Here is a 17,503-nt window from a genome sequence, read left to right on the forward strand (position 1 = left end):
CATAGGGCAGTCAGTTGCTGAGATCAAGAGGGAAAACAAGCTGTCAAGTGCAGAAAAAAGCTTGTTTTACTTTTCTGTATCTCAAAAGGTACCCTTGCAACTGGAAATACTTTGAAAGATACTATTTCAAGAGTGCTATATTGATATATATATTGATATAATACTACTCAGCTGAAGGACTTTTACTTTAAGCTGAGATGTATAATTTAATTATTCCTTCACAGAAGATGCTATTGCACTTTGAGAGAAGTGCTTCATGTATATGAATGAATTTGCCACATATTGATTTTTTTCCTTATCTGTTGCTATATATCAGTACCTCACAGCTGTTTTTTTTTTAATAAAAAAGTAACTATCTTAAAAAAACCCTGCAGATGTCAATTTGGAAGTGAAAACACCTTCCTACCTTTAAAAAAAAACCCCATTGATACAATGAATCAAACAAACAGATTATGTGATTTCTATATTATTCAAATCTGAGTCCAGTTTGATTCTGTGCTATAAATCTGTTGGCATAGCTGTTGTTATTCAAAAGTTTCAAAATCCTAATGTACAGAGTAAACAAAGGTTAAGGTCAGATATTCCTGACTGCTTTGTTTGGTTTTTTTTTCTTTCTTTTCTTTCAATATTTCATTTAGCTGATGCCAAATGTTTTCTGCAGAAAAAGACAATATTTCTTTATTCAATGAAGTTCTTAGTAGGGGAAAACAAAAAGTGAATTTTGCAACTTCTCACTTGGTGGTCAGAGCACTGCTGTGAGATGTACGAGATACCAGACTGCCATTACAAGACTCTGGATTTGTTTCAAAATAGTGCTAACAAAAGTCTGACTACCACAAAATGAACTGTCATACCCTGACTGTGAGCCTGACTAAGCCTCAGAAATACCAGAGCTGTTAAACCAGTTATTCTCTTCAGAAGTCAGCAACATTATCCACTTTGATGGATGCCCTCAAACCAGATTCACATCTCAAAGGATGCCTTTTATATAATGGATTAGAATTAATTTTGGGTACTTATTCTTAAATGAGCAGACCTGTTTAAGTTTGATAGATACCAGACCAGTAAATCAATAATTACTTCCTGAGTGAGACTGTCATCACCTGCCTGGATATACTTTAAATCCAACTACAACTACAGAGCAGGAAGATGCAAATGATTGCATTCATGTTCTTTTTTAAAAAATGTGGGGAAAAATTATGGCAGGTAGTGAATTTGTTAGCAACAGTTGAAACAGCTAAAAAGTAAGATGAAATATATTTTTATTTCTTGCTCTTACAGTTATGGCAAATTGTGAATCACTTCACATGCACACTCAGTGTAGAAGTACTTTAAAAAATCACGATTTCTATTCCCTTCCCCTAAATTAATTGCTAAATTTTAAACTGAAGACATGCTATCTATAGCAATGAAAGAGGAAAAGCATCCACAGCAGCTTCTAGCAGGAAAATTAGATAAAGCTTATGCTCTCTGACGCCTGAAATGCTCTATATTCCATGATGGTGTGAGCGATCAGTGCTGAGTTCCCAGGCCAGGGAAAGGGGCTACTCCAAACATTCCTCTCTGAATGTGGAAGAGCTGTTAGGTTTGGCATAATTATTTTAGAGGCTTATTAAATACAGTAACTTTCACTGAAAATTTTGCTTGCATTCAATACAGACTTTGCAAGAAACCCAACCACCCAACCGGAGCTGCACTAAATGAATGGGAAAACTTGTCTGCTGTAGACAAGGTCCCCTCAGGCATCTCTTCATGCCCATCCATCCAGAAGACAAATCTGCACCTCTCCCCTTCCACCGAGGAGGTGGGAGACAAACACCCTGCCAGATGAAGGCACAAAGCACACTTGACGTAAAATCAGATGGATGTGGAGAAAACCAAACTTCTCTGAGGTTTTGTTTTTTCTCACTGCTGCTTTTGCAGTGCATCTCCCTGCTAATGACTTCTATTTTAAACTGGTCTCCGTGGGGCCTTTCCAGGAAGATGACTCCTGCTGAGAGGAGCTAACTAGAAATAGCTGCAAGCTGTATTACGAACGCTGCTTTTCTACTAGTAGCTCCTGATCAATGACTTGTGAACAAGCAACAGGGCCAGAGTCATGTTAAATCGACTTTTTTCACCCTTTTTTTCACTACTGAGAAGAGAGCTCAAACTCAGAATGCAAAAGTACCTTCTCACTTCCATCGTAGCCAGGAGCAAGGAGAGAACTGTATTACTACACCTCTTTATTTTTCCAAAACAGAAAAGCCAAAGGTGTTCCTATATATGTCAAGGCACAGCCAACTCTCCAGACTCATATTCCAGTACTGTTGTATGATTGTCTTTATGAAATCAGGGTTTACAGAAAATGTTTCCAACATTCCCTGCACAATATACTAGTGACAGCAAGACTGTCTTTTCAAGAACATTAAGGGGCTAGGAGGACAGACTGAGACTTTAGCTTCTGTTAATCAATCCTTCTCTCTCTTCACAATAAATACTGCTTTCCTACCTGAACTTGGTCTGATGAGCACAAAAATGAACTCTAGACCTTAACACTGCTTTGTGGCCTTTCTAGAAAGACGATGCTGTATGGCATAGTGATATTGCTGTTTAATAATGCAATTCAGGATGTTTCCAACTACTGCATTTTCCTTCCAGCATTAAAAATACAAATGAGAGGAGTTAAATTCCCTTCTAATACAATAGTGTTTGTGATCTAAGTGTTGATGAAGGCAACGCTGCTAAGTAGCCTTTCATTTACCTCACTGTGAATGCCAACGCTTCTAGTAACAATCACACATTATATTAAAAACACCACGTAGCAACATTTGAGTCTTAAAGAATTTAAGATGCTAAAAATCTGAAATTATCTGTGCAACACTGCATTCTTCAAGATATTTATTTGAATATAAATGATTTATACAGTGTTGAGTATAAGTGATGTATTTATACTTCTGATTCACGTGTTGTGCAGAGCACCAACACTTCATCAATATTTGAAGTGTGGCAATGCTTGTGACATCAGAGAAATAGTAGTAAAAAGTTACCAGTCATCAACCCATAGCAGGGCACAGAATTGCAGATGTACGAAGAAGGAGATTGGTAGGGTAATGAAGTCATTTTGTCCATCTATTGCTCAAAGACACAATCAATTCTTAGCTGTCAACTCTAATTTACCCACAGTAAACAGATTATGCTTAACATATACCTTATATCTGTATATTTATGGAAATAATGGGGAAATGAACAATTTAGTCCTACAACAATTTTGCTTCTGTTAAGGTTTTACTTCCTTAAAGCTGGAACTGGAAGAGAAACCAATGCCCAAGAGAAAGGAAAAGGGAAAGGAAAAGGAAAAGGAAAAGGGAAGGGAAGGGAAGGGAAGGGAAGGGAAGGGAAGGGAAGGGAAGGGAAGGGAAGGGAAGGGAAGGGAAGGGAAGGGAAGGGAAGGGAAGGGAAGGGAAGGGAAGGGAAGGGAAGGGAAGGGAAGGGAAGGGAAGGGAAGGGAAGGGAAGGGAAGGGAAGGGAAGGGAAGGGAAGGGAAGGGAAGGGAAGGGAAGGGAAGGGAAGGGGAAGGGAAGGGGAAGGGAAGGGAAGAGAAAGGAAGGAAAGGAAAGGAAAGGAAAGGAAAGGAAAGGAAAGGAAAGGGAAGGAAAGGAAAGGAAAGGAAAGGAAAGGAAAGGAAAGGAAAGGAAAGGAAAGGAAAGGAAAGGAAAGGAAAGGAAAGGAAAGGAAAGGAAAGGAAAGGAAAGGAAAGGAAAGGAAAGGAAAGGAAAGGAAAGGAAAGGAAAGGAAAGGAAAGGAAAGGAAAGGAAAGGAAAGGAAAGGAAAGGAAAGGAAAGGAAAGGAAAGGAAAGGAAAGGAAAGGAAAAGGGTGGATTGTCAGTGTACTTCAGTATAAGACAGACGCTCACTGAGCAGCAGGGAGGAAGCAACGGGAATTTACTGAAAGTTGCAAGGAAAGCTGTTAACCAGGTAATGAGGGGCTGTGTAAGCTTCATTATTTTAATCTCCTTTTCATTCAGACTACTGGGATGAAAGCATCTGTAGGTGCCTACCACAGCTGGTCTTTCAGGACTGGCATGGTTGTTATAGAAAGAAAGGAGGCTTCCTCTGAGTTGAACCAGTTGTTTCTGAGCTTAAAAGCTACCCTTAAGTGACAAAACGGTGGTTAAAATTCATGGAACATGAAGAATTACACTTTTATTCTTCATATGTTAAAAAAAAATAAAAATAATATATATATGTATCTGTTAAATGACCAGAAGTGACAGTCTGAAAGTAAGTCTGTGTAACAAATATTTCTTGTATACTATGCTATACAACAAATACTTATTTCCCAGTAAGCATTCCTACATTTGATTTAATGAATTTGCTAATGTTCTTTGTTTATATGCTATTTTTGTAGGTTATTTTACACCATTATTCTGAACCAAATACAACAATCCATTAGACTCATGGGCCTGTGTTTGATGTGCCCTTTTATACTGATAGCATTTCTAATCACACTGGATTTATAAACCATGGATTATTTTATTTATGTCCCAAGCATAAGAAAACTCATTGAATGCATTTACTTACTCAACAATGCTGAAGTATTTCACTTCAGCACAGGGCAGCAAAATAATTTCCATTTCATTTTATCCTTACAAAAATGTCATAACCTTTCCTTTCATCACATGATACATAAAACAATAATTCAGTACTATCTTGCATACATTTAACAAGCACTGTGTCCAGATCTATATTGGACAGTATGTCAATCCCTAAATACTGAGCATTAAATCAACTTCCTCCTCTCCTTTCCCCATTGTAAATGATCCTTAAAATAAAATGCATCCTTATAACAACTGCACTGACTGATAAAAGAGGAAGGAATTAAATCAGTCTAATTGAACCTTTAAAAGTGCTATTTCACACAACAACTAAAATTATACTAGCAACTATATCCTGTAAGTTTTAATTTCTTTATTTTGGTATTTTTTCTTCCTTGCTCATGGTGCTTGCAATAATCACAATGAAAAGGTGGCTTTGAACTGTTTTTAATAAAACTTCCAAATAATATTTGTCTGGGAGATGTCAGGTAGTGCTAGTGAATATATAAGTGCCAGCACTACTTGATGTTTGTGGCAGGGATGTCCTGTGATCCCATCCAAAGAACTCTCAAAAGATTGGTTTTCGTTTTTCTTGCTACCACGATGCCATAATTTCTGGGCATTTTGTAAATACATGTAATTTTTTACAGGCTACCTATGAAAGCTGACAGCTGGCATGCCATCCCAAAGGCAGGATGCTGGTGGTGTTTGGAAGGATGTGAGATGAAAACTTCACTTTTCCACATCCCTTCCATAATCTGCAATGGAGGGGTAGAGATGTACTGGAATACTGGTCAAGGACATGGCAACATATTACAGATAGCAGGAGTGAAATTGGAAAATGCACCACAAGCAAAATCCAACAACCCTGGATGGGGAGCTCAGAGAAGGATTTATTTGCTTTGGCTTAGTGAAGCCATGATGCTTTAGTAGACGTAGGTCAGACCTAAGAGGTTTCTGTGATGTTGCCTCCAAGACAAGAAGTGATTTAAAAACCTGGATATTGAGCAACATATTTCTGAGACCCACCTGAATCTCCCTCTGGCAGCTGGTTCAAGTTAAGCAGTAACAGTATGAAGGTGAAATTAATAAAACCAGGCAGACTTATGTTTCCTCTGTATAATTGGGTACCTTTGCACATATTTCTAGGGTGTTGTGCAGAACCCTGTGAGCTAACTCTGCAGAACTGGTATGAATCCTCAGGGCTTATTAGCTGAGGCTCTGTGCAGCAAGAAAGCAGCTAAATTGCTTCTGAATCTCAGCTAGCTGGGGAAGCAACCTTCTGCATTTACATAGTGCTGCCCTTAAGCAAAAGCAAGTGGGGAATGACCTTAGTTTCTCTACTTTTATAACCTGATAAATTGCCCATCAAAAAAAATAGTTTCTATATAAAGATCTCCATATCCAAGTTAATATGGAACCAATGTTCCTATAAATTGCTTCTCATGAGAAGGACTTACTGTGCTACTTGTGTAATTACTTGGTAAACTTTCCCACACTTGGAGGTCCAAAACCATGTTGGAAACAAATGTTAGGTTCTTCTGCTTGAGACAGTCGTGATGGATTGGTTCCTGTCCCATATAAAGAGACAACACTTTGAAATTCAGCACTTTTCTTTCTGGAACAAAACTGGCAACTTAATATAAAACCTCCACAATCTCTCATACTGGTACTTGCCTATGGAGGGGGAGGGCTGATACTTCTCCAGGGCTTTAGTTCACTTTTTTTGTTAAGAAGCTGCACTTTAATTGTGGGCCAGTGTGGACATGGTCCAAACCCTAAAGATATTAGAATAGCAGATGGTGTCAGATGACAGCGTCATTGGCCGGTGTCACCTGAACTGCCATCTAACAGGCTTGAGCCTGGGATGTAACAAAGCTTTGCTCTTTGAGACACTCCAGACATGCTGAAAAAACACCTCAAACTCATTCCCATGTCCCATGTGAAGGACAAGGGAGGAATCTTCCAGCAGATACTATAAGGCCATCTGAGCGCTGTTTGTGTGCGTGTCTCTTAGACATGTTTTTCATTATCTACTCTAAGACATCGTACAGATGTCACATTTACCAGTTACCAGGAAAAATCTTTTTCTGAATGCGCTTGCTAGCTTGATGCTTTTAGTTTCACATAGTGCAAGAAAGGAGGAAATAATCAAAATTCTTCAAAAAAGAAGTAACATTATGACAGGTAATAAAACTGTAATACTTCAATGGTGTATTACAGCTTTCTGAATCATTGAGCCTTGAGGAATTTATGTGCACTAACAGTAGAGTATCTCCCAGAAAGAAAAATGCTTCAGAATATTACCATATTTCTGAAATCACCAGTGACAATATTATTTCCTGAAAAAGGCTAGTGCTTGTGAAAAAGTAACATCAAGAAACAGTATCTGTCATGATGATGCTGGAGCAGTGATAGCTATGGCAACTATACTTTTTCCCTATGAGCTGAGTAATTTTCTGCATTTATTTTGTGAGCAAAGCCACATGACAGGTTTACAAGTTTGGATGTATCTTCATTTCAATAATGGAAAAATTGAACACAGGATTTGTTTTTTTTTTTTTTTTTGAAAGCTATGACAACCTTGTGAAAACAGGTGGGAGAAACAGCAAAATCTACTTCCCTGTATTGCTATTTTACATACCTAAATTTTGACATTTGTCCTTGGAGGTGTTAAAAGGAATTTCCCCTGAGCAGTACTCCAGTGGTTAAGGGAGAGAGAGAAGAAAAGTAAAGCTCTTTCTAACACACAGCCCTAAGATGGAGAACAAGATCACAAAATGACTTTCCTCCATTTTAATAATGAACCCCATATTTCTAATTTCTACCCATAGCACTTTGTAGCAATATTTCAGAACCATCATTCATTGCCATGGTAACATGCCCCGATATTACAAGCAGTTAATTATGTCGTTGCCATGTTGTAGACAGTGGGGTTTATTTACAGAAGGAGATAAACATTTAATGAAAGCATCTCTGAACATATGAACAAAATAAAAACTGCCATTCTGTCCCTCATATTCCAAACAGCATAGATAATTTCATGGTTATTTTGATAGTTTCTCAGCTACAACACATCATCTCTGTAATGAAGTAACTGCATCTGACTGTCATCTGGATTCCTCTAGTAAGGAAAAGAACCTGAGAAAAGACAGCCAAAAAATCCTCAACTGTCTCATATGTCTCATAATAATCCATGAGAAGAATATTTTATAATTGTTTGATATTGTGATAATTTTGTGGCAAATGATCACTGGATATGCATTTTTAAAAGCCTGAATTAACATTGTTTTGTTATAACGTGAACTGCAAATGCAATGCATCCTACAAGAAAATGGCTATTGGTTGAGTAATAATGTCTGAAAAGGCAGGTTTACAGCATCAATCTAAAAAAAAGGGAGGTTTTTAAGAATAAGCGCCTAAATTTTATCAAACTTAAAAGGCAGGCCTGCCTGCTTGACTGACTTATTCATAATTCACAGAAATGTTGTCTAACTCTTTGCTGAAAGAATTAGTTCTGTAAGACTACCCAACTTTTATATATCTGCAATCAGATATATACAATTTTTATAAACAATTTAGACAACCATTAAATATATGATGGTTATATCTGCAGTTAGAAGGCCAGAAGAAAACGGAGTACATCACAGAATTACCTGAATTATTCAGCTAAAATGCCAAATGGCAAGAAGTGAATTTTAATATCGTCAAATACAAGGAACACAGCCGGAAATAAACATTTCCTGATTTTACCCACAGGATAAATGCCTCTATTTAGAAAGCTGTGATTCACCAAATTTTAAAGGTCATAACATATTATCACCTCAAACTATCACTGCATCAAAGACCAATAATGTGATGCTGCATTACAAATGTTTAAAAAGAGCAATGCCACAGGAGAGTAGAGAGATGACCTTCCCTGAACTAAGTAACCACTTTCCTGGGCCCAGTGCTGGTACAGCATGTCCTGATACAATTAACCCACTTAAAAAGACATATGAAAATCCTGAAGAATTCAAAGGAAGACCACAAAAATGATCTGGTCTAAAAAGTAACTCACATAAAATAAAATGTAGTGTTCTACTTAGCAAAACAGTGCTGAGAGATTACTTTATCACTGGATATATGTAAATTAAATGAGGATTTTTAACTTTGTTATTAAAAATGCTACACGAGCCAATAGCTGGGTGATGAAGTCAGAAAAATTCAGCCCAAGAGGAAGAAGTAATATCCCTGAAGTTAAGATTTTACAGTTTACAAGAGGAGTGATATAACTCATCTGCTCTGCAGTTTCTGAAACAAAGCCATTTTCATGGGTAAATGGATACCTGGGGGACGATCAGATGTAGGAGCCTCTGCTAACTTTTCCCTTTAGAAATAACCAGATATGCTCTTGGGTTTTGTTTTGCTGCCCTTCTCTGAAGCCCTGAGCAGTGTATGGACTCTGGAGACATTCCTCAGGGGGTGTTCTATGATGCACCAGAGAATCCATTTTCTAGCACAGCCTGCTGGGATTTTCCACATCATCAAGAACTGTGGTGGGTTTTTTTTCCTGCCTTCATGTGGATCATCTGCTGGTTGATTTGGGCATACCTTAACTCATAAATTTGCTACAAATGTAGAGGCTGTGAAGGTTGGTGGTGTCTCTGTCTCTCTTGTGCTGTCTATCACTTGTAACTGTTAATCTCTATAGGATATAAACACTCCAGTGTAAGACAAGTTTACAAAGTTAATAGTCCATGATGTTGACAAGAACACGCAGGAATATTGTGAAGAAGTACAGGGAGTAGACATGGAAGAGACTAGGCTGGCAGGCTCTGAGAGTGTTGCAGGGGCATCACAATACACCCACAGCCAAAGCACTAAGTGGGATGGCTTTCCTTGTCCTGTGAGGGTAACAAACCCCTCTACAGTGCTTCTGGGAAACTGCTGGCCCTAAATGCTTTTGTTTCTAATATGTTTGTGAAAAAGGGTTTAACCCCTTGATATGATCACAGATCATATGCTTTCAGTTCATGAATCCAGTGCTGAAAGGCAGACTGCTTCAAGGAGATTTGTCTGGGTTTATTCTGATTCCTGGTGCAGATATAGTTGGTGAAATATTTATGCTTGGAACTGACACCCTTGCTAAACACTCATTGTCTTCTTTCCGAGAGGAAAGAAACTTCAGTTGTTCTTCTTGACACAGCAATCTTTTCCCCATCATTTCAGTAGTTAATAATTTATCCCTTTGCTTGCTTCAAATCTCATCATTAGTCATGTGCCTTCACAAAAGCAATACAATACATCAGACTAAAGCTGTCAGGGTTAGAGGTTTAGACTTGGCTTTTCAAGGCTGTAATTCCCAACTTTCAAGCAATACAATATTTATAGCTTTTCCTAGGTTTGTAACAGCGGCTAGTAAAACACCCACATGAAAGAAAATACAATTACCATATGGTTTTCACATTTGAACTTTCTGGCCTGATAAACTTAGATATCACATGCTTAGTTCTACCTACTGAAATCTTCAACTTTAATTTATTTTGCTCAGATATTGCAGGCCATAAATAAATTTAAAATTATTGCAGTTTTGCCCTGATTTCTCAACAATGGTGCTTTTTCACATAACTAAATATACCAACATTTAGAGTTCAGATCAACATAGTTTAAAACCACGACTTTTATCAAAACTTGGTTAAAAATATTTATGGTCAATGCGAGAAATTTTTTTGTTTACTTTCTCTTGCAAGATTTGTCTTGGCAATATGTAGGCAGGATTTTGGACTGGAGTATTTGTGGATTCTGTTCCCAATGTATTGACTTTTATCTTACTATACTTCTTCTGTTCTGAGAAAAATATCAAACTATCCAGCCTACAGTAACATTTTGACATATCAAAGGTAATCGTAGATCATAAAAATGTTACATTTAATGGAAGTATATGAATACTATACAACTATCACTACACACATCAAGTATCACTGTGGGGCTGTTAAACTGCAAGTGGACTTCAAGTCTGTAAGTTCACAAGGTTTGAGCTCCAACAAGTCTCTTATAATACAAGAAATCAAAGATATCTGTGCTAAAATGCCTCTGCTTCTTATTAGTATCATCAGCGGCTATCCTACTCCCAAGTTTAAAAGTGTGACAGAATAAAGATACGGAGGCTGGCAGCATCTGATAGAACAACTGAGTACATCAATTCAATCTTTATCATGGCTTATAAAATAATATGCACTGTACTACATAAATATTGTTTTAGTTCTAATACAAACACTGAAAGAGCCTTTGCAAAGATTTACAGGTTAATTCAAGGTACTGCACTTACCAAGATGCGTGTTCATCATCTTTGCACAATATTTACACATGGCTTCCAAATCATTTAGCTGTCCTTGTAGGAATGAAATCTGGGCCTCTAATTCCTCCTCCTACAATGAAAAGATTATTAGCATTAAAATCTCCAAAATTTCTATAATGCAGACTAAAAGTAGTAGGTTAATGCTTGACATGCTTAGACCTCTTTTAACTTTTTCTATTACTTTGTTCTTGGAAAATTTTGTCACTTCATTGAAATAGGGTTTGGTTTTAATCTCACCGTGTTTAATAGTACTACTCTTTTCTTTTTTTTTCTAATAAATTAAATAAAAATCTATCTACACTGACTTCAGAAAGGTTAATGATTCAGGATTCTTTTATAGACTAGCTACCTGGTTTCACTTGTGCAAACACAGTACCACAGCACTGGCTGAAAAAACTCACCAAATGTGAAAAATTTTAATTTCTTTTAGAGTAACTTCCTCAGCTTTGAAACCTATTTTTTTATTTTGAATTTCAAGAGGCATATTTCATGAGACCTAGGATTGCATCTCAAGGATGCATTACTGCCATATATTTTGGTACACTTATTTTTGTAATCATCCATCATCCTCTATCTGTGTTTAATCCCTACACTTGTCTTCACAGCCAACTTCACTTTCAGACACCATCATACATAATATTTAGGTGAAAACTATTTTAACACACATAGTATAAAGCAGTTACTCTAAATTATCAAGTTAAGGTTAAAAAAATATGCATCAATTATAATTTAAAACAGTAATTAAAAAAATTGATTATAAAGCCCAAGAGAAGCATTACTACCCATGCCCTGTCTATGCAATGGGAACTACCTCAGCTAAGAATTCCTCTTTGAATGTCTTTGTTTGCTGGTTTACAAATCCATCCAGTCTTGACTTTGAAGACCATATTACAGAGGAAGGTCACCACTCCTTTGGAAAAATTACTTCAAAGCTAAGTCACAAACAGTATTAAGCAGGCTCTAGTTTAAGTATGCAGTTGAATTAAAATATTCAGAGAAAGCCAAAGAAACTTTTTAGCCTCCTGTTTTTCTTTGGAGCTTTGCAGTTCTATCACAGTCTTGTTTGATGGAGATCACTGAGCATTAGAGACTGAATTACTTTTCAAATGAAAAAAAAACCCCAAAACCAATCAGCAAGAATAAATAGAATGAGTCAGTCTTGATTTAAAGATGTAAGTGATCTTAATCTCCATCAGAAACCAAGTCGGAACCAAGTTAAGGAAACTTTGCACTAATATATCATAAATACAAAAGCAATTGATGAATAAAAAGCAATGTAACTGTAGCATTATCACTTTATCACCTTTTGCCTACCAGCTTTTTCCTTGCACCTAATAGATATGAAATATATTTTCCTTGCTATTTCTTTATATTATATACTCTCACCTTTTTCTTCTTATCCTCATACTTTGACCACTTAGACCTCAAAGGGATTTTTGCCAATTTAGAATTGCTGAGTGACCTCATTCAAAGTCTGCAGTTCTGTCACAGCTTGTACAAGCATATCTGCATTGACATTTCTATTCAAGTGATGTTCCTGCAGAAGACCGTTTTCTAGTACAAACAGCTATTGACTGCAAGAAATAATCTACCATAAATTTTAAACTCCCATTGGCACTGCAGCTGTAAGATAGGGAAAAGTGAAAATATTTGAGTATTCTACTATAAAATAACACAATCAAATTCTAAAATCATTAGCCAGTAATTGAACCCCAGTTTATCTCCTACAAGCGAATAAGAAAATTTAACTTCTTGTAATAAATATTTCCATGTCTCCTAGACTAATTTTTTTCTTATTTGTAGGTGAGAACTGCGGTAAATTGATCTTGAAATGCTTTTGGACAGCTGAATCCATCCAAACAGAGTCTGAAACTGACCTTTTCAGTTATACAACAGTACCTCTTCTCTTGGCAAGTGAGAGCAGTGCTGATCAAACTACATCCCCTGTTCTTTCCGCTCAGTGGGATCCAGCATGGGGAGAAGTGGTGTTCAGCAGACCCAACAGGCACAAAGGAGGGGAGCTGTGATCAGGGAGTCACAGACAGTGCCAGAGGTCTCCTTTCCAAGTGGGAAATCTTGCACAAGGCTAAATGAACTTGGAGCTCCTGACTTATTTGGCAATTGTGGGAAGGGGACCAAGGAGTGCTGGCAGTGGGATGGGCAAACAGGCAAGACAGTGAACTTGGAACTTGACACACAAGAGACCCAGGGCTGTTTGCACAATTAGACAACACCCAAATGGTGATGACTTGCTACAAGATGTAACCTCCACCTCTGCTGTCACCAGCGGTGCTGTAACAACCTCTGTGCACACTCTGAGAGTGAGCTCCCTGATGGGGGCTTTGCTCTGTTGTGGTTCCACAGCAGCAGGTGAGGAGCTGTAAGAAGAGGCAGGTGTGTTTATTGCATTGGGGTGACTGACAGGTGATTGGCAAGACCTTTCCAGGTGTTAAACTTTATGCAACAGACAGGGAAGGTACAACTGAGGCAAGATACAGTGGGAAGAAGGCGTACACTGATATAAGAGATGGAACTGTGAATTTGTGACTTCTGGCAGCAGAAGGGTAGAAACAGGCTCCCTCAGAGGAAGAACTCAGGTTGGATACTTTATCAGACCATTACCAAGGGAAAGTGAGGAGTGACTGTGTGGCTGGTGACTCTTCAAGCCTGACTTGTCACCTAGGGAGGTTTCGTGCTTGTTTGGACCCTTCTTTTGCAGTGTTACAAAAGACTGTTTGGGGTCACCTAATGTTCTGACTTTTCTCCTGCTTTTTCATGTATTCACCAAAACCAGAGTGATATGAAATCATTTTAGTTCAAAAGTGACTGTAGGGCTCCTGAGCAAGGGTGAAGGGGACAGGAATCCCTCTGGTGTTTCTCTTCAAACCTATGGCAAAACAGAAAAGCCTGGAGAGCAGCAGGTGTACCAGGGAGCCCACATAACCACATATAGTTACATAATTGCTGGCATTAGCTGGGCTTCAACTATTTTGCTTGTGGCTCCCAGTATGACGAGGACAGACAACTTAGAGAACAGGTTCACCTGGCAAAGATGGGGAAGAAATCTTTGTGAACAGACTTGCTAATCTAGTGAGGAGGACTTTGCCACAGAACAGGGACCTAACCCAGATACACATCAGCACATACAGACAAGGTAGGCAGAAGGTCCACTCAGCTGAGTAACGAGCTTCTTAATGAACTGAAATGGGAAAAGCACATATGGAGGTGGAAATGGTGGAAATGAAGAGCACATGTGTGGAAACAATGGCAGGAAACAAAGGACAGGCACACAATCATTGTTTGGGCACATGAACAAAACTAGGAAGGACAAAACCCCATCTGGAGCAAAAATTAATGGGGGACATTAAGGGGTAACAAGAAGTAATTTTATAAGATTTGCAGAGCAGCAAAAGGAGATTCAAGAAAAATGGTCTATTGCTAACTAAGGGAGATAAGACAATTACACATGGTACAGAAAAGCTGCAGCACTTGAATCCATTTTGCAAGTCACTTTTTAGGCCAACTCTGTTCCCAGACCCCCACATGTACTGCCTGGGAAGGAGAGGAATGGCTATGGAGGGGGGAAGGGCATAAGCTGGTGAATACCTGAAGTAGCAGTGTGTGTTCAAACACGTGGGACCACATGGGATACACTTATGGGTGCTGAAAAAACTGACAGGGTGATTGCAACACCACTGGCTACCACCTGTGAAAAATCACTGTTGTTACAGAACATCCTTGATGTTAACCTAGAAAGGTTAATTTTACATACATACTAAACAAGAGTCAGGTGGGGTATGTAAGGAACTATACAATGGTTGGCCTCACCTTAGTCCTTGGAAAAATTGCGGAGCATGTCCTCTTGGAATCAATATCCAACATGTAAAGGACAAGACAACAATCAAGAAAAGTCAAAAAGGATTTACCAAGAGCAAATCATGCTTCACCAACCTGGTTGCCCACTATGACAAAATGACTGGGCATGCAGATGAAGGGAGAGAAGTGAATGCAATGGAGTTTTACTGTAATTAGGCTTCTGACACATTTCCCAAAGCATCATCACTTATAACATGATGAAGTGTGGGCTTATTGAAAGGACAATAGGTCGGCTGGATTGTTCAGAATCCCAAGCTTAAAGAACAGAGTCAATAGCTTGATGTCCAGTAGATGTTTGGAAATGAGCACAGTAACAAATGGACTGGTATGAAGAATCTTCATCAATAGCCCAGATAAGGAGACAGAATGTACACTTAGTAGATTTTCAGATGATACAAAACTGGGAGGTGTGGCTGCTGTTCTGACTGGTGGAACTTCAACTCACAAACACCTTGAGACACAGGAAGCCTAGGCAAGAGAAATCTTTTCAAGGTTTCTGTTTAAGAAATTTCTGTAAGCGCAAATTCTGCACCTGAGAAGAAAAATCTCAATGCATCACTGCAGACAGGGAAGGAACTTTTTGTTTCAGATCTTCTGAAAAGGATATGGAGGCTACAGTGGCTGTTGAGCCACTAAGAGATAAGTTCTCTTATAATGAATAATGTAAACAGATGCACTGAGCTACATTATGAGCAATGTGGTCAGCAGATCCAGGAATGTCATTACACCCCTTTCTACTCAGTGCTTGTGAGCCCTTGCCTTTAATAACACGTTGGGCCTGCAGTTCAAAGACATTGAGAAAATGGAGAGGACTCAGTGCAGGGCTTCTGGGAGGGCTTCAGGTGTGGAGGAGAGGCTGAAGAAACAGTGCTTGTTTATCTTGGTGAAGAGGAGCTCAAGAGGGATCTGCTGGGAGCCTGTAACTTCGTGAAGTGACAAAGATGATGGAATCAAACTCCTCACAGATGATACAGAAGGCACTATGGCCCAAAACTGCCCCTTGGAAGGTTCAAATTGGTCATTAGGAAAATATTCTTCACTAGAGGAGCAGCGCAGCACTGGAAGAGGTTACAGAGGAGAGTTTCTATTCAAAGTCACTGACCTGCCCCAATGCCAGTGATTGTTTTATTCCAAGTAGCAGCTTAAGCAGAAGTCTCTTCTATACAACATTTCTAAGACTAATCTTTTCACAGTGCCTTTCAAAGATTGTTCTGTACAGGTAAGCAGCTAAATCATACATCCCCTCAGGAAAAATGACCTTTTTCAGTATTCTAATGTCAAATTCTTTAGCAGTACTAGATGAAACAACTGATTTATGGCCAGCATAGTGCAGATGCTCTCATATACACTGCACTTTCCTCTAAGTGCAGCTTTTCATTGTGCTAGCAAAATGAGCAGCCTGGATACCATTTTTATTTTGTGAACATATAGCAGCGCTGATTTGACCTCTCTTATGAATGAACAGAGACTTATAAATTCTTCAAACAGTCCAAACCAAAGTCAGGAGAAGTCCAGTATGGTCTGGACCAACCTTTTAGCTGAAACTGCCCCTTCAGCTGGTCTGACACACACAGCACCAGAAACACATGAATGATTCCAACTCATTACCAAAATACAAAATCAGTGTCAATTTACCAAACAACATGTTCTATAAAGCTCAATATTTTCTAATATTGGGAGCTGCATTATGAGGAAGAGAAGCAAATCAAGCAGCAAATCAAACTAAGGAATCACTGCATCAGACACAGGAGACCAAGACCTGCAAATTGACGTATGCAATCTTGCAGAAAAACAACTTAATACTTTCTGAAAATTCAGCTCCAGGGTTCTCAAAAAACTACGAAACATCTTCAGCCCTGCAGATGATGTAGAGTCTTACAGATAACCATTAACATCTGGAGTTTAACAGGAGAATGAAAAGGAAGTAATTTATTTGTGATACTACACTGATTTACATTTCACTAACAATATTAAGCAGGCTAGAATTTATGTATCCAGTAAAATCAAGATTCTATTAGAGTGCCTTCATATATACATCTCTCATTATTTTCCTAGTTTTGCAAGACTGAATCTGCAAAAAACTTGACTTACATTTATGTTTCTCATATTTGTCTTTCTTCTTACCCACATATAGAACTTTGCTTATATTGTTACATTTCCTTTTTTTTCTTTTGCCACGAGAACTAGTTCCTTTATGATTAATTTTTTGACATTTCTTTGCTATTTCCCCTCCAGTCTATACAGTTCTGGTACTCCCCATTTGTCCAAAGCTTGTTCTTCTGTTTTTACTACCCTTCCTTTCATCTATCTTCTCACCTTTACAAAGAGAGATATGGAAATAAAATTTTATATCCTTCCTTTTCTCCTGAGCTCATAATGAGATCAGCAATGTTTCCCCATGCCCCATTTTCCATCAAATTTTACTGCATCAGGAAAAAAAGGGAAAGTGGTCAGTATAGTCAAGAACAGAAACTTTTACACTTTTGGCATTGTAATCCTTTCCCTTTACAGCTCATGGCTTTACATGCTGCAATAAGTTTGCAGACCTGGGTATGGGCACTGGAATTTGGTATCCATTACAAGGTCTGATGACATACAGTTTTGGGAGGAAGCCACTCCTTCTTAAAATTGCTTTTATCAGTTTAAACAAATTTTCTCCTGAATATATGGCATGTAGCTTAATACAGAATTATGGAAAACAGGGAAAACA

At 38.3% G+C, this 17,503-nt stretch overlaps 1 protein-coding gene across 8 annotated transcripts in view; it reads right to left on the bottom strand.

Moving 5' to 3' along the window:
• TBC1D5 (TBC1 domain family member 5) overlaps positions 1–17,503 on the bottom strand; it is a 317,794-nt gene that overhangs the window by 14,383 nt on the left and 285,908 nt on the right. For 6 of the 8 annotated variants that reach the window (XM_063154177.1, XM_063154127.1, XM_063154134.1 and 3 more), the window contains 2 exons: positions 14,746–14,778; positions 10,888–10,987 (listed from right to left, as the gene is read on the bottom strand). In XM_063154177.1, coding sequence (XP_063010247.1) covers positions 10,888–10,987; positions 14,746–14,778 — 133 coding nt within the window. The remainder of the gene's footprint in view (positions 1–10,887; positions 10,988–14,745; positions 14,779–17,503) is intronic. The other 2 variants (XM_063154185.1, XM_063154169.1) reach the window with 1 other exon arrangement.

This window comes from Melospiza melodia, chromosome 1 (genome assembly GCF_035770615.1).
Source record: "Melospiza melodia melodia isolate bMelMel2 chromosome 1, bMelMel2.pri, whole genome shotgun sequence".
NCBI classification, from domain to species: domain Eukaryota; kingdom Metazoa; phylum Chordata; class Aves; order Passeriformes; family Passerellidae; genus Melospiza; species Melospiza melodia.